Genomic DNA, 25595 nt, shown 5'->3' with positions numbered 1-25595 from the left:
TACCGTATTTTCCCCTCTATAACACGCAGATTTTTTCTCCTAAAAAGGAAGGGGAAATGTCTGTGCGTGTTATAGAGCGAATGTGTGGTCCCTGGAGCCGAAAAATCAGGCAAAAATCAAATCGCCAGGCAAAAATCAAATTGCGGCGCTTCACGGAGAAGGGAAAACTGAAAAGAGGAAGCGGCTGCTTTCCTGCATTCTGCCTCAGGGTCTTACTGCCCACCCTCCTCTGTTTCGTTGCTGTGTTTGCTGAAACGGAACAAAGAGCAGGGAAAGCCCCTCCCCTCCAGGCAAGCTCCGGTGCTGCTGGGGGAGAGGGAGAGAGAGGGGGGAAGGGAGAGAGGGGGAGGGGGAGGGAGAGAGAGGGGGGGAGGGAGAGAGGGAGGGAGGGAGGGAGGGAGGGAGGGATGGCTTGGGTGGGGGAAAACTTTTGCCTTTCTTTCCTCCAACCCGTTAAATCCCTCTCCTGCATTCTTAGCCAGCTGCTTCTCTGCACACCCCTCTAATGTCCCTTCTTTGTTTTTCCTTCGCTCCCCACTTAAAATGTGGTTACAAAGCATAGATCCACATGGATCCTCAGGATCTTTGCATTGGGTCACCCCAAATTCACCATCAGATCACATAGCATGTCCATGGCTACAGCCTGCCCCCCCAAAATCATGCACCCACTGTTGTCTGGGGCTGCAATGGTGCAAAAACGTGGTTAAAAAGCATGGATCCACATGGATCCTCAGGATCTTTGCATTGGGTCACCCCAAATTCACCATCAGATCACATAGCATGTCCATGGCTACAGCCTGCACCAAAAAAATCACGCACCCACTGTTGCCTGGTGCTGCAATGGTCCAAAAACGTGGTTACAAAGCATGGATCCACAGGAATTCTCAGGATTTGGGCATTGGGTCACCCCAAATTCACCATCAGATCACATGTCTGTGGCCACAGCATGAAGCCCAAAAATGATACATCCACTGTTTCATTCAGAATGTTTTTTTCCTTGTTTTCCTCCTCTAAAAACAATGTGCGTGTTATGGTCAGGTGCGTGTTATAGAGCGAAAAATACGGTACCTATGAATTTACGATAGAAATTAGCAAATCCTAAAAACCTCTGTAGATCTTTCTTAGTTTTAGGTGCCTCCCATTCCACCACTGCCTGAACTTTACTGGGGTCCATGTGCACCCCTTCGTGGGAAATGCAATATCCCAGGAACTCCACCTTTTGTGTGTGGAACTTACACTTTTCTAACTTCACATATAACCTGTTGGTCCTCAATCTCTCTAACACCTGCGTGACATGTTTTACATGTTCCTCCATACTTTCACTATATATTAAGAGGTCATCTAAATAAGAGACACAGAACTGATCCAGTATACTTGCTAAGACGTGATTGATGATGGTTTGAAATACCCCTGAGCCATTTTGCAAGCCAAAAGGCATTACCAAAAATTCAAATGCACCATACTTAGTACAAAAACTGGTTTTCCACTCATCCCCTTCTCTGACCCTTATCAGATTATATGCTCCTCGTAGATCAAGCTTGGTAAAGACTTTGGCTAACCTTACTCTCTCTAAGAGGTCATATATACGTGGCAGTGGGCACACACGAGGCTTCATTTGGCTGTTAAGGATTCTGAAGTCACATACTAATCCCGGTGCCCCTTCCTCTCCTTTCTTTTTGGCAAAAAAGACGGGAGCACCCCCAGAGGCCGTGGACTCTCTAATAAAACCTCTCTGCAAATTCTTTTGCAGGAACTCCCTCAATGCTGCAGATTCTACTTCCGACATGGCATATATCTTGCTTGGTGGCAACTGTGCCCCAGGGACTAGATCTATCTTGCAATCATAGGACGGAATCTCACTTTCATTCCTCATCAACTTCCCTTCTACCTCTGTTCCCATTACTTCCACTGAGATTTTTTCCTTTTGCCCCAAACAATGTGTCATACAATAGATCAAACCAAAAACCAAAGACCTTTGATGGCAGGCAATCACCGGATTATGACGATTGAGCCAACTCATGCCCAGCACCATCGGGTGCCCAGCTAGTTTGGTCACATGAAATGCCCTGGTCTCTGAGTGATTACCCATATCCATTCTCATTGGTGGAGTCTCTTAAGTCACTTCTCCTGAAAGTAGCGGTCTGCCGTCGATTGTTTTCACTCACAGTGGGAAATTCAAAGGTAACAAAGCGATTTTGTGTTCCTGTACCAATTTCTGGTCTATGAAATCTGCTGATGCTCCTGAGTCTAACAGCGCCTCTACCTGGACCCTGTGTCCATTGGGTAGTTGTAGTTGCACCTTCACCGTTAGTCCTGGAATAGGTGGTTCAGCGTGAGAGCCTTCTATTGCTTCTCCACCCGGCTGCAAGCTCCCATTTCCAGCCGGGGACATTCGTTTCCCTGATGCAGTTCCTTCGGGCAATTGTCTTCTCCCATGTCTGCTCCAGATATAGACTCCCATCCTTTACGATTGCAACATTGTCGTGCCAGATGCCCTGGTTTTCCACAGACAAAGCAACGCCTCGTGTCTCTTCCTCTCCCTGCATTTCCTCTTACCATGGAAGAGGTAGTAACTGGGAGGGGTCTGGCTGCTCCTAATTCCATGGGCTCTGGCCGCTCTCGTCCTGGCACGTTGCCCATTCTGCTTTCTGTACTTTAGTTATTGTTTTCCGCCATCGCGGTCTCCATTGTTCCTTCTTTTCACTAGCCCTCCGTTCTATGCATAGGCTCAATTGCAGGCACATTCGGACCAGAGAGTCCAAGGAACTAGGTTCTGGCCTTTGGGCCAATTGGTCTAAAATCTCATTATTCAGTCTTTCCCTAAAAAGGGCTGCAACTGTTGGGGAATTCAGATCTCATTTTAATTTCTGCACCAGCAAACTAAAATTGGACCAATAAACTCCCACAGTGTCTTTTCCTTGTCTCATTCTCAGCAGCTGCCTAGCTGTGGTTACTTCATGCGCAGGGTCTAAGAACATTGCGTCTAGATACTGCAGAAAAAATTGTAGATTTCCTAGGGCGGCATCCCTCGAGATATTAGGGGTATAACACAGTCCTTAGCCCTCCCTTCCAAGAAATTAATCACATAAGCAACCTTCTCTTGCTCAGATTGAAATTCTTTATCCTTTATCTCAATTATGTAAGAAATTTCTGTCTTGAAAGCCATGTATTCAGAGCTTTCTCCCTTGAAGCTGCGTGGACGTAAAGTAAATGTTTTACTCACTCTATCTCCCCACGTTGCTTGCAGCATGGTTCTATGTTCTCCCAGTGCTGCTGATAGTATGTCGACTTGACTTTTCAACTGCAAGTTCTGTTGCCATAAGACCTGTAATGTTAGCTGGAGCGCTGGGGTTTCTCCTTGCCCAACTGGCGCCTCAGCTCCCTCCATTTTGGCTTCTCCTTCTTACTTATAGTGAAGAGGCGCAGAGCAGAAGGTGTTCTGTCAGGCCTGGTCGTTGTCCTCTTCAGATCACCACACAAACGCTTCTTGTTCTTTTATAACTTTTTATTGCGTATTAACAAAACAATCTTATAAACAGTTCTTAAATATTATTCCTCAGAGTCACTTCTTTCAGATCCCTTCTGAGCTCTGCTTCTCCGTGACCAGCCACCCTCAAAATGGCGAGGGCGCCCTTCCCTTCGCTTTCCCGCTCTTTTTCCTACCCTCCTGGCTAGAGCTGGCCTGTATCTCGCCTCCTCCCAATCTGAGCTAGAACTGAACCCTTGCCTTTCCTGTGAACAGCTGGTCCCTCCCTGTTGTTCCTCTTGCTCCCTTCTATTAGATTCACTGCTCTCCCTCCCCCCTTGGGGAATGCTTTCTCCCTCTGAGAAACTGAAAACTTCTAACTCTTCCCTGACAATACCATAGGTACGAGTGCCACCCATACCTATTATCGTGACCCTCTAAGTCCAAGAGATCTGTGTTTTCCAGTGTTATCCATTCCTTCAACCATACTAGACAGGATGCCTCATAATATAGATTAATGTATGGCAAGGCAATCCGCCTCTTTCTTTTTTGTCTATTAATATTTTCATTTTAATCCTCTGCTTTTTCCCTTGCCAGATGAATCTTGATAATGATTTTTGCCAATCTTTGAGTTGCCCCGTCCCTCTGATTACTGGAATTGTTTGGGATAGGAATAACATTCTAGGTAAAACGTTCATCTTTATCACTGATAATTCTACCCAGGAATGACAATTTCAATGCTCCAAATATCTAAACCCCTCTTAATTTCTCCTTCCATGTGTTTTCATGATTGTCTTTGAACAGATTAATATTTTTCATTGTCAACCAAATTCCAAGATATTTCACTTTCTTAACCACCATAATTCCTGACCTGCATTGTAATTCCTCTATTTCTTCTTTATTCATATTCTTTGCTAACATTTTGGTTTTATTTTTGTTAAGTTTAAATCCTGATACCTTTCCAAAGTTCTCCATTCTCTCTAAAGCTTCTCTTACACTGTTCTTTGGATCTTCAACAGTTAAGACTAAATCGTCGGCGAAGGCTTTCACCTTGTGCTCTTTTGTTCCCACCTTTATACCTCTGATTTCTGACACTTCTCTCAAATTCTTATTCAACACTTCCAAAACAGTAATAAACAGCAAGGGTGACAAAGGGCACTCCTGCCTAGTACCTTTGGAGATCTCAAAATTGTCTGATAAATTATTGTTAATAATAAGTTTGGCTTTTTGCTCTGAATATATAGCATCAATTCCTTTCAAAAACATTTCTCCTAATCCCATTTTAAAATTTTCTTTCATAAAGTGCCATTGTAACATTATTGAACGCTTTTTCGGCATCAATAAACATTAACGTCGCCTGTTTTTCATTTCTCATCTCCAATATTCAATTATGTCTACTATATTTCTCACATTATCCTTCAACTGTCTTGATCAAGCCGGCTTGATCTTTGTGGATTACTTCATTTAACACCATTTTTAGTCTATCAGCCAGTATATCCGCAAATAACTTATAGTTGTTGTTCAATAACGAAATAGGCCTATAGCTTTTCACGTTCAAACCATCTGTGTCTTTCTTTGGGATCAAGGTAATGCAGGCTTCTTTCCAAGTATTTGGGATCTTTCCTTCTTTCAGAATATTATTCATAACTTCACATAGCACGGGTGTTAATTGACCTGCTAATGTCTTATAATATTTTGCCGAGACGCCATCTGGGCCTGGGGCTTTTCCAATATTCATTCTTTTTATTGCCTTCTCAATTTCTTGTTCTGTTATTGTCTGACTTAGCTGTTCTTTTTCTCCTATGGGAATCTGCTGTAATTTATGCTTTTGTATATAGTTTTCTATTTTCTTAACATCTTCCTTCTCTTTTTTATACAAGTCCATGTAAAATTTCTGAAAATTTTTCCTAATTTCCTTAAGCTCTTCCACTGTCCCATCTGTTATCTTACAAATTGTATTTTGTTTTAGTTTAACCTTTAATTGCTATGCCAAGAGTTTCCCAATTTTTTTGGCCGATTCAAAATTCATTTGTCTCATTGTCATTATTCTCCACTCTACTTCCTGGTTTACCACCATGAAGAACTGGGTCTGCAACAATTTAATACTTTGTTTTATTGACTCATCCTTTAGTTTTATTGTTAGCAGTCTCTCATTCTCCATGAGGTGAGCCAGGATTTCTTCTTTCTTCTCTTCCTTTCCTCTTTTCCGAAAACTGTTCTTTTGAATCAAGAAACCTCACATCAGTGCTTTGCTTGCATCCCACACTGTTTCAATAGCAGTTCCTTTATTTAAATTCCATTTAAAATATTCTGCAATTGCCTCATTTGCTTTTTCTACTATCTTTTGATTGTTGAATAAACTTTCATTCATTCTCCATCTGAAAGATGTGGGGTCTTTCCCTTTTAGTTCCATATATAGTGAATTATGCTCCTTGGGGAGATCTCAGTTTTTGAAACTCTTGGAACCAACTCCTTAGAAATCCAAAGTTATTCCATTCTGCCAGAACTTTGATTTAGTTCTGAAAAGAACGTGAACTTTGTTTTTGGGGTTTTGAGTCTCCAAATGTCAATTAATCATCCCATAGTATTTACCATGTCAAATAATATTTTCGGTAGTTTGCCTTCATTTACATTTCATCTTTTCCCTGATCTGTCTAAATCTGGCATAACCACTCCATTAAAGTCTCCCATTAACATCACTCTCTGATCCGTACTATCTCTAATAGTATTTCATTAAGTTTTAGGTAAAAGTCAGCTTTCTTGTCAATAGGTGCATAAATTCCCGCAATGATCAGCTTTTCACCTTGGAACATGATTTGTACAATCAACACTCTCCCTACCTCATCTTTGTAAATTAATTTTGGATTGTATTTCTCTTTTATGTACAATACCACCCTTTGTTTTTTATTTATGTCTGAGGTTATAAAGTCTCTCCCCAACCTTTTGTTACTTAAAATCTTTTTATGTTTCCTTGCAACATGTGTTTCTTGCAAACAAATTTTGTTCTAAATTCTGTTTAATGTTCAGTTTTATTCCTTTTATTTTTATTGTTAAGTCCATTCATGTTCCATGATATTATTTTCAGAGCCATTATCCAATTTATTTAAGTCTCTTGTCAAATTTAAGTTAAGTTTGGGGAGCTTTGTTATTATCCTCTTCTTCTTCTTCTTCTTCTTCTTCTTCTTCTTCTTCTTCTTCTTCCTCCTCCTCCTCCTCCTCCTCCTCCTCCTCCTCCTCTTTTTCTTCTTCCTTCTCTTCTTCCTTTTTTTCTTCCTCCCTCTGGTCCCATCCTGGTCTTGCTTTCTCTATTTTTCCCAACTCTTTGTCATATCTCCAGGAGAATTTCTCTAGTTCTTGAAGGCTACTTAATTTGAACCTTTTGTCTTTGGAATAGAAGGAAATTCCTTCCAGGAATTCCCACCTATGCTGTATCCCATTTTTCTTCAACAATCCAACCAGTTGTTTATAAATGTCCCTTTTTTATTTTACTTTTAATTAATTTAATTAATTTTAATTAATTTAATTAATTTTAATTAATTTAATTAATTTTATAAGGAATGATTTTAGAGTGTTGTTTCTGTTGTACTTTTGTACTGTTTTATTGTTGTTAGCCGCCCTGAGCCTGGCTTCGGCTGGGGAGGGCGGGATATAAATAAAATTTATTATTATTATTATTATTATTATTATTATTCATAAAAATCTGGATGGAATCTCTTTAAATATGATAATTTTCTTCCCTTCAATACATACATTTCTATTATAATTCAATCTCAGAATTTCATTCCTCATATCCATTGAATTAAACATGACCAAGACATCTCCTGGTAATTTCTTCACTTTTGCTTTTGCTGACTTTACTTTTATTCTAAATGCATTTCCAATTATAAATCCGATGTCTTCGTCTTTTAAATATATCCAAATTGGTAATTCTCTAATTATTTTGGCCCTTATATTCTGATTTGCTTCCTCAGGGATTCCTCTAAATTTCAAGTTCAATTGTTTTTGTCTCATCTCCAAAAGAGCCATATTATCCAACATCACTTCTTGTGTTACCTCTCCTCTGACCTGTTCTGTCTCCCTCTTTGTCTCCTTCAATTCCTTCTATGTTTGACTCATTGAGTCTTCCTGTGTCTTAGATCTAACTGCAAGATCTTTTACTTTACTTGTCAATTCCCTCACTACTCCCTCTAGTTTCTTATCCAAAGTCTCCTTAACCTCCAATATTTTCTCTCCATATATTGTTCATTTTGTTTGAATTCCTTATTTCCACTATTAAACTGTCATAATCTTTAATTTCCTTACCATCCTTTCCCATTTTCCTGTCTTTCCCCAGGGGTGCCCGTTCCCCTTTTCCCAGCCATAGAATCTTTTTTACTGTTAAAATCAATAACCAATTTTTAAATTCTACTATGCAATTTTACTATCCTCCTCCAGGGGTTGCAAATCCATTCTAACTTTTCTCTTAGGTACAGTTCCCCTCAACTCCACTCAGTGGCAGCTAATGCATAAACGCCAAGTCCTTAAACAAAGTTACTTTCAATTTCTTTCTCTGCCACGATGCTGTGTTCAAAGAAAGGAAAGGAAGAAAATAAAAAGATATTTGTAATCCAGTTGAAGTTTATTATTTTTCAGCCACTAGTGGGCTTAATCCAAAACAGTGGATATCCCAGGAGACCAAATATTTGTAATCCAGTTGGGGTTTTTCTTATTTTTCAGCCGCTTGTTGGCTTAATTCAAGTCAGTAGATAGCCCAGAGAACCGACACAAATTCCAAGTGCAATTAAATACAGAGTTTCCGGCACTCTCCTCCCATAGAAGAGCAGAGGTTTTTTTTAAAAAAAGTCCCAACGACAAAGCTCCCTTCCCCTAAACTGTGATAAACCAAGTGAAAGCCTTTAGCCAAGTCTTACACTTTTCCAAAGTTCCACAATAGTTCACTAATCAAAGCCTTTGCTGATTTTTGCCCGCTAGAACTGGCAAAACCTTCTCCGTCAGAAAACGGTGGAGTGTGTCGAGTTCGGATTTTAAGCCACTGACAGGTTGAACTCCGACCAGAACCAAAAGGGAGACTCCTCCACTCTACTTCACTTGCCACACAGTTATTTCTTATAAAAAAAATCAGCCTCGGCACTTTAAACAAAGTAACCGAGGTCTTTTAGTAACACTCACTCAGCAGATACTTTCTTTCCTTGCTCCTTCCTGCAGCCTTCCGCCATACGCCATCTTCTCCCAGCTGCGGGGACGGACTCCCTTTTTTCGTCCCTCAACGCTCCGAATCTTAATAAGTTAAATTTTAATGCGATGGTCAAATAAACTTTCCCAATTATAGTTCCAGGTTCTTTTTTTTATTCTTGGAAGCTTGCCGCTTTCATTAGAAGCCTGAGACTGCACAGCACGGGGTTAGTGCTGCCTCCCCTTCGTGCCTGCAGCTTGATCCCATCTCTGGATTTATTAGCAAAACCTGGGGAGCAGGAGAGCACGACCGGGCACCGCCGGGTGCCACGTCCCCCAAGATAATCCTCTTGAGGTTCCGAGGTCCGCCTAGCCTTTGCTAAACTTCTAAAACACCCCGTGTTGCTCTAGATTCCCAGGAGGGCTATCTTGCACTTCTTTTCAATGGCCGTGGCTCCACCGGAAGTCTGCATTTTTAATTTTCTAAATATATGTAAACCACTTGGAGTTCTTGGATAAATATTTATTTTGCGAGGAATAGATATAAGAAATAAGAATAAACATATAAATAGCAATTTGAAGGACTGTTCATTTCTGTGCATTGACTTCCACTGTGGTCTCATTATGAATCAGGTCCCTCACCCCTGCAATTTGCACTTGACAGAAACTCCCTCTAAATTGAACCTGTGAGGTGAAAGACTAATGACTGTCCAGTCATGAAACACTCTCAGTTTCTGATCCCAAAGTACTTTTTCAATAACTGCTGTGGCTGGTGCATTACTCTCTCACCTCTTATGACAAGTTCATTATGGTTTCGCTAAAAGGCAACTCTGTTAGAAACATGACCTAGATCAATTCTGGCTGAAGAGTAAAGACAGAGACTTGCTTTGGTAAGCTTCTATAAATGGCATACACCTCAGTGCACAGCACATCACGCCACAACCAAGCTCACTTTGAAGTGGCGTACCAACCATGCTTTGTAAATGACCACATAAAAGTTCCCGCAGTGAATCCCATGGCAAAATCTGTCTTTGCTGCCAGCTCAGCCAGGATTTTGAAAGCTGTCTTTACGAACAAAATTGTTTGCAACGTCTTGCTTTTCATCCTCCAAGGTGGTTCTCAAGGCTGTTTTCCTGGTCCTGAATCACGACATCAGCTCCCGAATCTGTGATGTGGCCCTCAATATTGTGGAATGCCTGCTTCAGCTTGGTGTGGTGCCCTGTGTGGAGAAGATCAGAAGGAAAAGTGACAACAAAGAGAATGAACCCAGTGAGAAGAGACAAAGCGAGACCTCCTTCCAACTCAAGGGGGTTCTGAATAGTTCAACCTCTGGATTTGGGGTTGCCCCAGCCAGCGCAGCTGGAGATGGCGGTGGAGAAGAAGGAGGAGGAGAAAGTGGTGGAGGAGATGGAGGAGGAGGTGACGGAGGAGGAGAAGGTGGAGGAAGACCTTATGAAAAGAATGATAAAAAGGAAGATAAGGTAAATGTTGGTTATATGAGGCTGATTAACCCACCGTTCATTGTCTTAGATTGGATTGTCTGGGAGCACAAAAACAACCTGGAATGTTATATACATCTGCTTCATGCAATAAAATGGGATATTGTTGTCTCTTCTCCCCTGTTGCTAAGGAGGAAAGCACTCCAGCAAGCACACACAGGTTGGCCCTGACAATGCTGATAAAAATTGTGAAGTCTCTGGGCTGTGCATATGGCTGTGGAGAAGGTCACCGTGGGCTCTCTGGAGACCGGCTGAGACATCAGGTATGCCATGGCAGAACAATGGATGGAAGCAGGCTTCTTAAACCATTTTGTAGAGTTCCTGGTCTGAGCAGCTCACAACGTTCATCTCGGTCTGGAATTGTATGCGGAAGGCAAGAACTTCTGCACTCATTATTCTTAACTGTGAAGCCTGTGATTTAGCACCAGAGGACAGGAGTGAGTAAGGGGCATTGTGTTGTGTGTGAATGCTCCAGCTAGAAATAGAGGAATCCCTCCTAATCTGCCCCATCTTGCTTCCACATGTAGACATTTAAAAACACACCCCAGCACATTTCTGTATAGCTCTTTTAGGATAATTCCAGGGAAATTCTAAAAAGTCCGCACACAAACTTTTATACAAACACACTTGAATATTTGTGAGTTCCAATGGCATCCTGCCATTTTTCTTGCTTATTTGCCCTCTGGTCAGTGACCGAAATAAATTGATTCATTCTTGCTTATAACAGCTTCAAAGCATGGCACCTCTGCCACACCAGGTAAACATGCTTTAAATATGATGCAGGAAGTGGTCACACAGTACTTCCTGTGTAATTCTGTGCACAAAAGACCACCATCCATTCAAAACAACAGCTGCCCCCGTGTTGTACTGTTGGGCAACCATTTTTTTTAACCATTTACATCAATGCCCACTTAATGGGACTGTATCATGGTCAGCTTTGGTTGAACTGCTCTGATTTTTCAGTCTGTGTGTACGTGTGCATGCATTTGCGTGTTCTGGCTAGACTGGATCCAATAGCATTTGGAGAACTGAAAGAGTTGGCCAAATGGAATCCAAGATTAACCAGTAATCCCTACGACACAGCATCCTCGATAGGGCAAGACTTGCCAAGACTGTACCCCTTGCTGGCACTGCATGGGAACCAAAGTTTGGTGTGGGAGTTGAACGAAGGGCAGAAATGCATGCTCTGGGTGACGCACGGCTCCCCTATGAAAATCACAACCCTGTGTGTCCATTAATCTCTTCTGTCATGTGTTGTAATAGATAACCCATGACCAACTGTTATCAATTTTTTTTTGTCCCTTCACATTGAAGCTCTGTCACTGGGAGCATTTTTTACGCCTTCTCATTTAGTACACATGGCCAATGAAGAGGAGACGCAGGGCTGTTCCAGGCTCAGTTTCTTTCTTTGTTCTCCAAATAATACATGGTTGCTGTCACCAGAACCTAAGTGCCTGATCTTCCCTCCATAGGCTCAGAATTGCCTCACAAAGTTGTACAAGCTGGATAAGATGCAGTTCCGGCAAACCATGAGGGATTATGTAAACAAGGATTCACTCAACAATGTGGTGGATTTTTTACATGCCTTGCTAGGTTTCTGCATGGAGCCAGTCACTGACAGTAAGTATAAGCTGTTGTTGGAAAGCCCTCCCCCCCACACTTTATTTTTCTTTTTTTCCTTTTAAAAAAATCTTTCTCCCCTGTCCTCTCCTTCCTTCCTTCCTTCCTTCCTTCCTTCCTTCCTTCCTTCCTTCCTTCCTTCCCTTTGATGTCCTCTGCTATGGACTGTTGTCCAGGCCCAAAGATTGCACACGCATGAAACTGGTAGGTGGGTGGTGGAAGGACCCTGAGAGAGATGCAGGGAAGGGAAGATCTCACAGGGTGAGAGACTGGGAGAAGAAAGGAAAGCTCCCAGGTGAGAGCTGGGAGGGTCCACCGCTTTCTGAGTGAGATAAGGGTTAAGAGCTACCTTTGAGAGAAGAATATGTGTTTTTGTTTTTATTTAGATTAGCTTATTTTATCTTATTGTATTATGGAAAAGCTTTAATAAAACCTTAGTAAATATAGGCTGTTATCATAAGATTCCTTAAGAGAAATGACACTGCTACAAAACATAGGAGCTGTAGATGTCAAGAGTATTATTGATTCAGATTTTGCCATTTTTTTGTGAAAACCGAACAGTTCAACTTGACTATTTAATGCTTGCGTTTTGCAGACAAGGCTGGTTTTGGAAATAATTTCACAACAGTGGACAACAAGTCTACTGCCCAAAGTGTGGAAGGTATTATTGTCAGTGCCATGTTCAAATCGCTTATCACCCGCTGTGCCTCTACTACACATGAGCTTCATAGCCCCGAGAATCTGGTAAGGACAACACTGAAACCCTAGCACAATTAATTTCACTCCATACTGTTTTAGTGGCCTAGGTATTGATACTATTGTTGACCTGAGAGAGCACCAGACAGAGTTCATCCATAAGGAAAATGTTGACTGTGTGCACTTCTTTTGCCTCCAGTTTTGACAAAGATTTCCAATTAACACAAATTTAAATCCTCTGTATACTAGAGCTGTGCCACTTCTCTCAGTGGAAAATCATGTTGCCTTCCAGAATCTGCTCTGCAGTTCTCAAAATCTTTATGTAAAATATCCACATTTGTTTCTAATCCAATCACTGTTAATTTACCTGAATGAGTTTTTTCCATGTTGGGTGAGATGATGGCAACTCTTGAAAAAGCCAAAACACTTTATTGGTTAAATTTACTTCATATTTTTGAGATTTTTAGTTACGGCTGCTTGAAAACGAAAGGACCGAAGCTTGGGCCAATATTGCTTCAAAGCATGACTCGGGGGAAATGATTCTGATGTTTGCTTCAATTGGCTTCCAAACACATTAAATCTTTCATTCTTTTTTTCCTTTTCACTTTCTAATCCTGCACTCCATAGGGATTGTATTGTGACATCCGACAACTGGTTCAGTTTATCAAGGAGGCTCATGGGAATGTCTTTAGAAGAGTAGCCCTTAGTGCCCTTTTGGATAGTGCTGAGAAGTTGATACCAGGAAGAAGAGCAGAGGAAACAGCTGAACAGGAGCCCAAACCATCAGGCAGTAAAAGGTTTGTAACCGAAGTGCAAAACGCACAGAGATGTTCGAGTGATGCCCTGTCTTACCTTTCCCCTAATGCAAATGTGCAGAACCAAGCACCTCAGCATAAGGAGTATGCAGGAGTAAGGAGATAAATGATATTCACACAATTTTGCTAGGGCTTAAAAACTTTTATAACACAATTCTTCTCCTTCAGACTTTGTTGATAATGATGCAACAGAGAGCACAGTTTAGTGTGCTTGAAGTCCAATGAAATCCATGGCTCTGAAGCACACTTAAGGGCTGCACACAGATTATTCATCATCTCAAAGACTGCCCCATTAGATATCCACAAAGCAGGACTGAAGGACTCTTGACTTAAGCAGACACCTCAAGTTTGATCATAATTTGTACCTGTGAGATCCAGACTTAAAGCTCACTCTGCAGGCTTGTTTCTTTCTAGAGAGTGTTTGGAAAGTGGAGTGTGGTCCTATCCATGTTTATGTTGCAATTCTATGCATATTTACTGGGGAGTTAGTCTTCTTGAGCACAGCGGGACTTACATCTGAGTATGAATCAAGCTGTGAGTCTTTAAAAGTGGATCGTCAACTATTTATTGCACATTTTGAGCACCTCGGTGCATGTTGCCTGTCATGACAGATTTGTGATTGCAGTGCATACAGATGAGGCAATTCCTAGAATGGGAACATGGACCTCCAACTTCATATTACAGGAATACAAGGTAGGGGTTTCAAAAAAAATATTACTGTACATGTGGCTGTTTCGTCTGCATAGATCTGAAGTGGGAAGTGTTGTCATTGACAAAGGACAACCGTCTTCAGCTCCCGATGAATGCCGCAGTTACATCTCAAGCCGCCCAATGCAGACTCCAGAGCAGTAAGTAAATATTTTGGAACTCAAAGGTATATTCAGTCTTCCCAATAAATCTGGTAAGCATTCTAGTCACCACCATTAGATATTCTAGCCTTAATTGATGTAACCCACAAATGTTCACCCTTCTGAGCATGAATTGTGCCGACGCTTTAAATTTAAGCGTAAGAACAGCAACAGACAGGCTACCATCATGAATTGTTCAAACCATGGATAAGTATGGAATGTGGGACTGGGTCATCTGTGAATCCATTTGTGAAATAATATAATAATATTTTGTTCCCGGCCCCTGCGTGTGTTGGCAAATCGTGTATAAGCAACCCCACCCCATTATGCCCTGCCCCATCCTGTTACACCTTTTTTGTGACACATTTAGTAATGTTTTCAGTCACTTCTGGGCTCAGTGCTGTGTGTGTGTGCATGATTACGTGTTTTTCGGACACGTTCTATCCTTCTTTGGCACCAATTGGCCGACCATGCCCAGGAGAAAGGCCTCTGGTTTCTTCAAAAAGGAATATTTAAATACCTTTTTCATTTCATTATAGATCATCTCCCAGAAAGTCTTAATCCTTGGGCATGTGAAAGGTGAAAGAATGTACCTTCAGTCTCTTTACATTTCCAACATTTATTATCAGGCAAATGATATATTTTTGCGAACTTGACTGGTGTCATGTACCACCTGTAAATCATTTTCATTATATTCTCTCTTAAGGCATTACATGCCGTGAACTTCATACCTGTGGTCCATAACTGTTCCCAGTCAGCCATCATAATGTTATGTCCAACATCTTGTGCCCATTTAATCATAGCTGATTTCATCATTTCATCCTGAGTGTTCCATTTCAACAGCAAGTTGTACATTCTTGACAAGTTCTTAGTTTTAGGATCTAACAGTTCTGTTTCCAATTTTGATTTTTCCACCAGGAAGCCATTTTTTTGTCCAAATTGTATGCCTCCATTATTTGGTAATAATGGAGCCAGTCTCACACTTTGTTTTTTAGTTTTTCAAAACTCTGCAGTTTTAATCTATCTCCCTCTTGTTCCAAAATTTCCCAATATTTCGGCCATTTGGCCTCCATATTAAGCTTTTTCTGAGCCTTCGCTTCCATTGGTGACAACCACCTTGGAGTTTTATTTTCAAGCAAGTCCTTATATCTTATCCAGACATTAAACAATGCTTTCCTGACAATATGGTTTTTAAACGATTTATGTGCTTTGACCTTATCATACCACAAATATGCATGCCACCCAAATACATTATGAAAACCTTCTAGGTCCAAAATGTCAGTGTTTTCAAGAAGCAGCCATTCTCTCAGCCAGCAAAATGCGGCTGATTCATAGTAAAGTTTAAGGTCAGGCAGGGCAAATCCACCTCTTTCTTTAGCATCATTTAATATCTTGAATTTTATTCGAGGCTTCTTGCCCTGCCAGACAAATCTAGAAATATCTCTCTGCCACTTCTTGAAACAATCCATTTTATCCAAAATTTGCAATGTTTGAAACAAAAACAGCATCCTTAATAATAATAATAATAAATTTTATTTACATCCCGCCCTCCCCAGCCGAAGCCGGGCTCAGGGCGGCTAACAATAATCAAATAATCAAACAATCAAATAATCACACATTCAAAATATTCATTATAAAAATTAATTAAAATCAAATTAATGGCAACCAATTAAGCAATATTCTATGCAGGTTGCCAGAGGAGGGAGTCAGGCTGCGCCCTGACCAAAGGCCTGGTGGAACAACTCTGTCTTGCAGGCCCTGCGGAAAGATGTCAGGTCCCGCAGGGCCCTAGTCTCTTGTGACAGAGCGTTCCACCAGATTGGAGCCGCAGCCGAGAAGGCCCTGGCTCTAGTTGAGGCCAGCCTAACCTCTGGCCTGGGACCTTGAGGATGTTATTATTTGCAGACCGTAGGTTTCTCTGTGGGGCATACCAGGAGAGGCGGTCCCGTAGGTACGAGGGTCCTAGGCCGTATAGGGCTTTAAAGGTTAAAACCAGCACCTTAAACCTGATCCTGTACTCCACCGGGAGCCAGTGCAGCTGGTATAGTACTGGGTGAATGTGATCTCGCAGTGAAGACCCCATAAGGAGTCTTGCCGCGGCATTCTGCACCCGCTGGAGTTTCTGGGTCAGTCTCAAGGGCAGCCCCACGTAGAGCGAGTTACAATAATCCAGTCTGGAGGTGACCGTCGCATGGATCACAGTGGCTAGGTCAGGGCGAGAGAGATAAGGGGCCAACTGCTTAGCTTGGCGGAGATGAAAAAATGCCGCCTTTGTTATAGCTGTAATCTGCGCCTCCATAGAGAGGGAGGTATCGAAGATTACACCCAAACTCTTAACGGACGGTGCTGGCACCAATTGCACCCCCGCAAGAGATGGGAGTTGCCCCCTCAATCCCATATCGTCCCGGCCCAGCCAGAGGACCTCCTTGGCAATACATTCATTTTTATCACAGCAATTCGGCCTAGCAGTGATAGCTTCAGATTTGACCATATTTCTAAATCCTTTTTCACTTCCATCCAACATTTTTCATAATTGTCTTTAAATAAATTCACATTCTTGGAAGTCATATTAACCCCTAGGTATTTCACTTTCTTAACCAGTGTTAATCCTGTCTCCTTCTGAAAGCTCTCTCTCTCAGTCACTGTTAGATTTTTCTCTAAAACCTTAGTTTTCATCTTGTTCAACTTGAATCCCGCTACCTGACCAAATTCTTGAATCAGTTTCAATGCTCTTTTAGTACTAGATTCTGGCTCCTGTAATGTCAATACCAGCTCATTGGCAAATGCTTTCAATTTGTACTGTTTAGCTCCGACTTGTATACCTTTAACCAATTGGCCCCTTCTAATCATATTTAAGAGAACCTCCAGGATGGATATAAAAAGCAAAGGGGAGATTGGGCAACCTTGTCGTGTTCCTTTCTCTATCTTAAATTCTTCCGTCACTACATTATTGACAATTAATGTAGCCTTTTGTTCTGAATACAGTGGTGCCTCGCAAGACAAAATTAATCCGTTCCGCGAGTCTCTTCGTCTTGCGGTTTTTTCGTCTTGCAAAGCATGGCTATTAGCGGCTTAGCGGCTATTAGCGGCTTAGCGGCTATTAGCGGCTTAGCGGCTTAGCAACTATTAATGGCTTAGCGGCTTAAAGAAAAAGGAAACAAACTCGCAAGACGTTTCGTCTTGCGAAGCAAGCCCATAGGGAAATTCGTCTTGCGGAACGACTCAAAAAACGGAAAACTCTTTCGTCTTGTGCGTTTTTCGTCTTGCGAGGCATTCGTCTTCCGAGGTACCACTGTAAATTGCACCTATATACCATTTCCAAAACCTTGACCAACCCCCATCCCCTGTAAATTCTTCTTCATAAAACTCCAGGAAATATTGTCAAAGGCTTTCTCCGTGTCCACAAATATCAACAGTGGGGTCACTCAGAGGAGAAAATGGTGAAATGCAAACAGGGGACACAGAAAGGGCTGAACTCCTCAATGCCTTCTTTGCCTCTGTCTTCTCCGATAAAGAAAACAATGCCCGACCTGAAGAATTTGGAGCAAATGATTCAGCAGAGGAAACACAGCCCAGAATAACTAAGGAGATAGTACAAGAATACTTGGCTAGTCTAGATGTATTCAAGTCTCCAGGATCAGATGAACTGCATCCAAGAGTATTAAAAGAACTGGCAGATGTGATCTCAGAACCACTGGCAGTCATCTTTGAGAATTCCTGGAGAACAGACGAAGTCCCGGCAGACTGGAGGAGGGCAAATGTTGTCCCTATTTTCAAAAAGGGGAAAAGAGAGGACCCAAATAATTACCGCCCAGTCAGTCTGACATCAATACCAGGGAAGATCCTGGAGCAGATCATTAAGCAAACAGTCTGTGAGCACCTAGAAAGGAATGCTGTGATCACCAATAGTCAGCATAGATTTCTGAAAAATAAGTCAAGTCAGACTAACCTGATCTTGTTTTTTGACAGAATTACAAGCCTGGTAGATGAAGGGAACGCAGTGGATGTAGCCTACCTTGATTTCAGCAAGGCATTTGACAAGGTGCCCCATGATATTCTTGTAAAAAAGCTGGTAAAATGCGGTCTTGACTATGCTACCACTCAGTGGATTTGTAACTGGCTGACTGACCAAACCCAAAGGGTGCTCATCAATGGTTCCTCTTCATCCTGGAGAAGAGTGACTAGTCGGGTGCCACAGGGTTCTGTCTTGGGCCCGGTCTTATTTAACATCTTTATCAACGACTTGGATGATGGACTCAAGGGCATCCTGATCAAATTTGCAGATGACACCAAACTGTGAGGGGTGGCTAACACCCCAGAGGAGAGGATCACACTTCAAAACGACCTTGACAGATTAGAGAACTCGGCCAAAACAAACAAGATGAATTTTAACAGGGAGAAATGTAAAGTATTGCACTTGGGCAAAAAAAAATGAGAGGCACAAATATAAGATGGGTGACACCTGGCTTGAGAGCAGTACATGTGAAAAGGATCTAGGAGTCTTGGTTGACCACAAACTTGACATGAGCCAACAGTGTGATGCGGCAGCTAAAAAAGCCAATGCAATTCTGGGCTGCATCAATAGGAGTATAGCATCTAGATCAAGGGAAGTAATAGTGCCACTGTATTCTGCTCTGGTCAGACCTCACCTGGAGTACTGTGTCCAGTTCTGGGCACCACAGTTCAAGAAGGACACTGACAAACTGGAACGTGTCCAGAGGAGGGCAACCAAAATGGTCAAAGGCCTGGAAACGATGCCTTATGAGGGACGGGTAAGGGAGCTGGGCATGTTTAGCCTGGAGAAGAGGAGGTTAAGGGGTGATATGATAGCCATGTTCAAATATATAAAGGATGTCACATAGAGGAGGGAGAAAGGTTGTTTTCTGCTGCTCCAGAGAAGCGGACACAGAGCAATGGATCCAAACTACAAGAAAGAAGATTCCACCTAAACATTAGGAAGAACTTCCTGACAGTAAGAGCTGTTCGACAGTGGAATTTGCTGCCAAGGAGTGTGGTGGAGTCTCCTTCTTTGGAGGTCTTTAAGCAGAGGCTTGACAACCATATGTCAGGAGTGCTCTGATGGTGTTTCCTGCTTGGCAGGGGGTTGGACTCGATGGCCCTTGTGGTCTCTTCCAACTCTATGATTCTATGAAAGCTCACCCCACCCCTAAAGAATCCTGATGCTGGGAATTGTAGCTCTCGGAGGGGTAAGCTACAGTTCCCAGGATTAAATCTACAGCATGCTGTGTATGCAGCCTCTTACTATATCAAGAGGGTTTGGAAAACCTCTCTCTCATACTTGGCATTGCCCGCCATTTGCAGTACAGGGATAGTAACACTGGCCTACCTTACAGGGTTGTTGTAAGGATCAGAGGACCATGTACTGAGTATTGCTCTGAGAATCCAGAGCACTAAGCAAATGTTAAGTAGAACAATGTTGTGCCTTACTAGCCTATTCTTGACAAAGCTGAGCACCAAAGAAAGCTAACAAAATGTCACACAATCCTCTGACCGCTAGAGCACAGTAGAAAAGGTAAGGTGCTCCCATTCTTTGTGCATTCCTGGGTACATTTGGCTAAGCGTTATGAACCATGCAATTTGTTCCATTGCAGTGATGAGCAGATGCAAGGAGCAGCCCTAGGGCGCAAAGATTTCTGGCGAAAGATGTTCAAATCTCAGAGTGCAGCGAGTGATACTAGTAGCCAGTCGGAGCAGGATACCTCGGAATGCACAACTGCACACTCAGGGGCAACCACTGAGAGGCGATCCCGCTCTCGCTCAAGGAGGATCTCACTCCGAAAGAAACTCAAACTCCCCTTAGGTAAATGTATGCCTCTTCACATGATATTATCATATAACATTTAATATATTTTCTATTTTTCCATGTATCAGTGCACAGACATTTTCAGAGAAATGTTCTGTTCATATTTTACCATCACCTGGAGAATATATATTATTCAGTCTTCCTCCATATTTATTACCATCCATTTCTGTACAAAACCTCTTTCATATAAAACATGTGTGCCAACCTTTTGTCATGTGATGTAGCTTCTTTGGTACCCACATTTACTTCTGGTAGATTCACACACATGCTCACATTTTTCTATGTTCTCTGTACAAACAGGGAATTGGCTGAAACGCTCATCCCTTTCTGGTCTGGCAGATGGTGTGGAAGACCTTCTGGACATCAGCTCTGTGGACCGGCTCTCTTTCATCCGGCAGAGTTCCAAGGTTAATAAGTTTCCTTGAACTCATAGAGAGATGAAGAAGTATGGAGATATGTATAGTGCACTTGTTTTTATCACGTCTCACTCCTTGTAGATGACCAGTAACAGTTGAATAAGTCTGAGGATGGAAAATGTGCACTTCGCAATACAGATGACAGTCTCTTAATTTGTTCTGCAACACAAAGACTAGGAACAACCCTACTGGAAGCTCGTACTTGATTGTTCTTAAAACCACCTTTTTCTGGGAAGGAGCCATGTATGGGTTCTAAGTTAGCATCATTTACACTTGTTAATGCTTGTGGGTGGTTTTAAGTATCTAAATGTTGTCCATTTCTTTTATCCACAGATGTGTTAGGTAGGTTGCTATTTCCCATTATGCAGAGTCATAATCCATTATGGCTTTTCTATGTGCATATTGGGACATTGACAAGAAAAAAAAGCAGAAAATCCATTCCCTTAGGCCATGAAGCAGAGGTGCTCAAAGAGCAAGTCTTTCCTTGTAGGACTCCAGCTGCCCACATTTAGCAGCAAAATAAGGCCAAGGCACATGAGTTTTTGTCTTGCAGTAGACCCTAGTGGTGTTTCATTCTTCAACTTATGCCACAGCACTTAGCAGTAAGTCTTCTGGGAGCTTCAAAATGTTGCATGTAGAAGAATGGGAATGAGGGACTGTTACATCAGAAGAAGCTAAAGAAGGAGCATTAACAATGAATGGCACACCTTCATTTTGTTTAGGTGAAATTCACTAGTGCCGTGAAGCTGTCTGAAGGAGGGCCAGGAAGTGGCTTGGAGAATGGACGAGATGAAGAGGAGAATTTCTTCAAGCGTCTTGGTAAATGGCGCACCTGCCGAAGACATCCATCCAAGCTTCATCACACAGAAGAAAAAGATGGTTAGAAATCAGGGTTCTGTTTCTTCAGTCCTTTTTTGCTTCCCCTCTCCTACTCCATTCTTTGGTTACTTTTCTTCATCAATTTATCCTTTATCTTTTTTAAAACATGGTTTTTGAACTCATTCTGCTTCTCTCTCTGGCTCTGCATACTTTGTAGCCCTTTTTGTTCTTTTTTTCTTTTTACGCCATTTTGATTTCAGTGTAATTCTAACCAAGAAGGAAAAGCAAATATGGGCCAATAAATTAAACTAAATAACATTTGGACTTCCAAAAAATCAAGCCCTCTAGCTTTAGGGGGGGGGGGGGAATTTGGAAATCATTTGAAAGCAGGGGCCTGATTTCAAACATATTATGCTAAAATTTAATTTCACTCTTTGATGTGAAATTATGAATGCACCCATCAGCTTTTATCTCCCATTATTGATCATCTACCATCTTCTGTAAAGCTTAGCACTGATGAAATGGAAAACCCTGTACAAAATGTGTTTTAATTATCTCTTTTCTTCTGTGTTTGCATGTCTTGTGTCTTCATACCATTTCTTAGAGAGATGCTGTTCTGCATTCTCAACAAAATTACTATTCTTTGAGACAAACAATTAATTGCTTTGTTATTTTTAAGCAGTGGCATCTGAAAAAACCCCTTCCTTCCTATTTTGGAAACTGTATTCTTCCAAGTACTTCACTGCCATCCAGTTGCAAATGTGAGCTTGTTACCAAGGAAACAACCTTGCATCTTGACATTCTTCTATTTTTGTATTGGAAAAGGAACACAGCATCCCATCTTAATGAGTTTTGTTCTCTGTATTTTTCATAGTACTCATAGTACTCATAGTACTCAACACAATCCGACATTACATATTGCATTGTCAAACATGAAAGTTACATTACTACATCAGTGTATTTTTCCTTTGGCCATTGCTTCATCACACAATGCATTTCTAAACAAAGAGGGGTTCTGTACCAAATAAAGTGGCTCTTGATATTAGATGCTGTCCAAATGGAAAAAGTGGTTGGGCTCTTCCTGACTGTACTTAAGTCAGAAGGACTTTGGTCTTTGACTCCTCCCCTTTGAACAGACCCCAGTGCCATGTCATCAACTGGTTTGAAAGTCCCCTCAGTTTCAAAAGATGCATTTTTCAATATGCTATGGGGAGGAGTTTCTGTTTGAGAAGTGCAAACTCTGTGGCTGCAAATAGGTTTATTGTTTGGAAATAGACTACTGTGTTAACTTATTTGAACTCAGAGTACAGTGCCTGGACCCAGGTCATTGTATAACAGATTTCAGTGTCAAAGCTGAAATGTTTGTGTTTAACTGTGAGCTGGAGACAAGTAGCATGAATTTCAAAATCCAGGTGCTAGAATTCCTCTATGGAAATTCAGTTTTTAAAACTGAATGGGAAATTGTTCATTTTTAATTTTGAGACATTCATGCTAACAGAATTGTAATCTAAGCCCTTACGGCTATCATGTTAAAATAGGGATAATGGGTGATTCTGCCCTCTCCAGTTCGAGTCTACTGAGCCTCATCAGTCTGGCAGTACCTGGCCCTGCTCTGGTGAGGTAGCACTGCTGTTTTTAATAAGTCCTTCTATTCAGTGACCACCCGTCAATATACATTATGTAAACCTTGAAGTTTTCCTCTCTCTACTACCCCATTGTAGTGAATGGAAGTGGGCACTCAGGAACTCACCTTGCCCAATGTAGGAGGGAAGAGCAAGTTAAACAAAGGATTTACAACTCAGTTCCACCTTTCCATGTGCCAGTAATGCAGTCACATTATTATTCAGAGTGTGACAGGATGGTGGGAGAGGAGGACATAATATAGGCTTTGGTAGATAGAATCATAGAATTGGTGATTTGAACATCATTTCCCACCAGGCTAGCTGGAAAGGCTAGCTCATTGAAGAGAGAGGAAAGCTTTAGCCCTCTTGCAGTACATATGTTCCTAAGAGGGGATCAATTGGTTAGTAGATACTATGCTTTAATCTAGGCCAGTTTCACCCCGTTCCTCATCTCTTTGCTGCCCCCTGGGAAAATTCCAAACACCCATCGTTTGCAGCAGTTTGCCACCTAACACTGAGTCAGGCCATAGCCCAATATAGTTGACTGACTGGCAGCAACTCTCAGGGGCAGGTCTCTGTTAGCCCTACCTAGAGACAAGGGCTGTTGAACCTGGGACATCTTGTATGCAGAGCACATGCTCCACCCATGAGTTGCAGCCCTTCCCAATTAATATAATCACTACTTCAGCATTGCTTCTCCTCTCCCTGGTTTTGAGAGGAATGTGGGTGGTATAGCTGTCAAGTGTCCCTTATTTGAAGGGACAGTCCCTTATTCCAGCGCCATGTCCCGCTGCTGTCCCTTATTAATGGATGTCCCTTAAATGTCCCTTAAATGATGTCCCTTAAATTTCAAAGGAAGCAGCTCCTCTCCCTCCCTCCCTGCCGGCCAGGGAGGAGGGAGGCTCCAACTGTGTTGCTTGGCTGTGTTGCTCACCCAATAAGAAGTCTAAGAATGACTAGAGGGTGGAGCTTGCATGCCTTGTGTGTGGCTAGTTAATGCAAGCTGAGGGATTTTTTGAATGCTGGATGCCATTTTGTTGCACGTGCTGCTGCAAACTTTGCAGTGCAAGGCCAGGCCGGGGAGCCATCTTAAGTTGAGGCTGCATAGGCCTTGTGGTGCATGGGATTCAGATTCTATTCAGTTGAACCTCAGGTTACAAAGTTGGTTGGACAGTGTTCTCGAAGCTACCCAGCATGAGTTTGACCAGACTGCAGGAGGACAGGAAGACTGGAGTGCCTGGAACAGGTGAGGCTGCAGGTCCCTTATTTTGGCTGCTGGTCCCTTATTTTCAAATCTGTAAGTTGACAGCTATGGTGGGTGGTCTTATTCCACCCCCGCCCTGGTTTATTGCAGCCAGCCATTCACACTATATGGCCTTCCAGCTTCTGCATTTCACTTACCATGACATTCTGGGACTGAAAGCTTTGCTTGCCATATCTGAGTGGAGGAGGTCTGACTAAAAAGAGTCTCAAGGAAGAATAACTGAGGGAGATCTGTGGTGTTGTGGAGAACAAAGAGATAGCATTTGAGGTGCAGAGAAAGGTGTAATGGGATGCAGAGAGACCTGTGCGGCAAAGAAAACATGAAAAAGGGGAGAGGGAACATACATTAAGCATAATAGAAACACCGCTACCCGACTCCACCCCCATCCATCTCCCCTCCTTCCACCCTCCTTTCTTTCTTTCTTTTTTTTCTTTTCTTTTTTCTTCTCCCCCTAATGCCTCAACAAATGAAATGGATTTGTAAAAATGTTACACGGGGAAAAAAAATACGAGGCATTACACTTACACTGTAAAACAAGAAAACCCTTAATAAAATATTTTTTTTAAAAAAAAAAAGGGGGAGAGGGAAACAGAAGTGCATAGAAACCTGACGGTGGAGAGACAGAGAAAAAGAATGAAGGAAACAGAGATGGTCCCATGTTACAGAGACCCATAGTGATGCAGGGAGAAGAGTGCTATGGATTGCAAAGAAAAAGAGGTTGAGAAGAAGGGGTTGCAAGGAAACCTGTGGGTGGGGAAACAGAAAAAAGAGAGGCATAATAACAAAGGTGGAAGCCCCAACCTGTGGTGGTGGTGCGGAGAAAGAAAGAAAGTAGAGCATGTGCTAGGGAAAGCACTAAAGGATAGAGAACTGACTGGAGAAAGAAAAGGAGTTAGCAAAAGGGTGGCGTGGTTCTCAGAATGACATTTGTGCATCTCTGCTCTGAAGTGCTGCCACATTACTGTGCATTACAGCAACTGCAGACATTGTTCTACCACAGCAATCATTTTCTACTAGTATTGGCTTAGGTATTAGTATGTGGACAGTTACATGCATTTAGCCCCACGTTTTACTAGAGCTTAAATATGAATTACTCCTATACTGCAACCTTAACTGTGTGGCCAGGCACTGTGCCCCCCCCCCCCCGACTTTATAATTAAGATCCAGACAAGACACAATACTTTTGGGCCAAATAAGGCCATAACTTTATTGATTCCAGATGTAAGAGGTTTAGCATAGGCATTAGGCATTAGCCCATGTGCTGGCAGTATTACTGAAGGGGTTGGCCCTGAGGCGGGGAGGACCTATGACTTATATTAAATAGGATTCTCTCAGCAGAATTCTTGTCTTGACGGGTGCTATGGTCCTGGACCCCACCTGGGTGTCCAGACAAAAGCTCATCCTGCCAGATCCCTTTACTGGGATACACCCTTTTCTTGGAGGAGCAGGCAGAGAGTTCCAACCTCCCCTCCAACTAAGGCTAAGGCCAATCCACAACCAAAGTTGTGATGATTGTTATGTGGTAGGCAAAACC

At 42.2% G+C, this 25595-nt stretch overlaps 1 protein-coding gene across 11 annotated transcripts in view; it reads left to right on the top strand.

Annotated features, from left to right (window-relative positions):
• Nucleotides 1–25595, top strand: part of UNC80 (unc-80 homolog, NALCN channel complex subunit) — a 168882-nt gene that overhangs the window by 44688 nt on the left and 98599 nt on the right. For 8 of the 11 annotated variants that reach the window (XM_083702366.1, XM_083702367.1, XM_083702369.1 and 5 more), the window contains 9 exons: nt 9751–10119; nt 10269–10400; nt 11610–11757; nt 12353–12501; nt 13081–13250; nt 14015–14116; nt 19729–19937; nt 20241–20347; nt 21079–21235. In XM_083702366.1, the coding sequence (XP_083558492.1) occupies nt 9751–10119; nt 10269–10400; nt 11610–11757; nt 12353–12501; nt 13081–13250; nt 14015–14116; nt 19729–19937; nt 20241–20347; nt 21079–21235 (1543 nt within the window). The remainder of the gene's footprint in view (nt 1–9750; nt 10120–10268; nt 10401–11609; nt 11758–12352; nt 12502–13080; nt 13251–14014; nt 14117–19728; nt 19938–20240; nt 20348–21078; nt 21236–25595) is intronic. The other 3 variants (XM_083702365.1, XM_083702371.1, XM_083702370.1) reach the window with 1 other exon arrangement.

Source organism: Podarcis gaigeae, assembly GCF_964106915.1.
Source record: "Podarcis gaigeae genome assembly, chromosome: 1".
In the NCBI taxonomy this organism is placed as follows: Eukaryota; Metazoa; Chordata; class Lepidosauria; order Squamata; family Lacertidae; genus Podarcis; species Podarcis gaigeae.
This window is presented reverse-complemented; position numbering and strand designations above follow the sequence as displayed.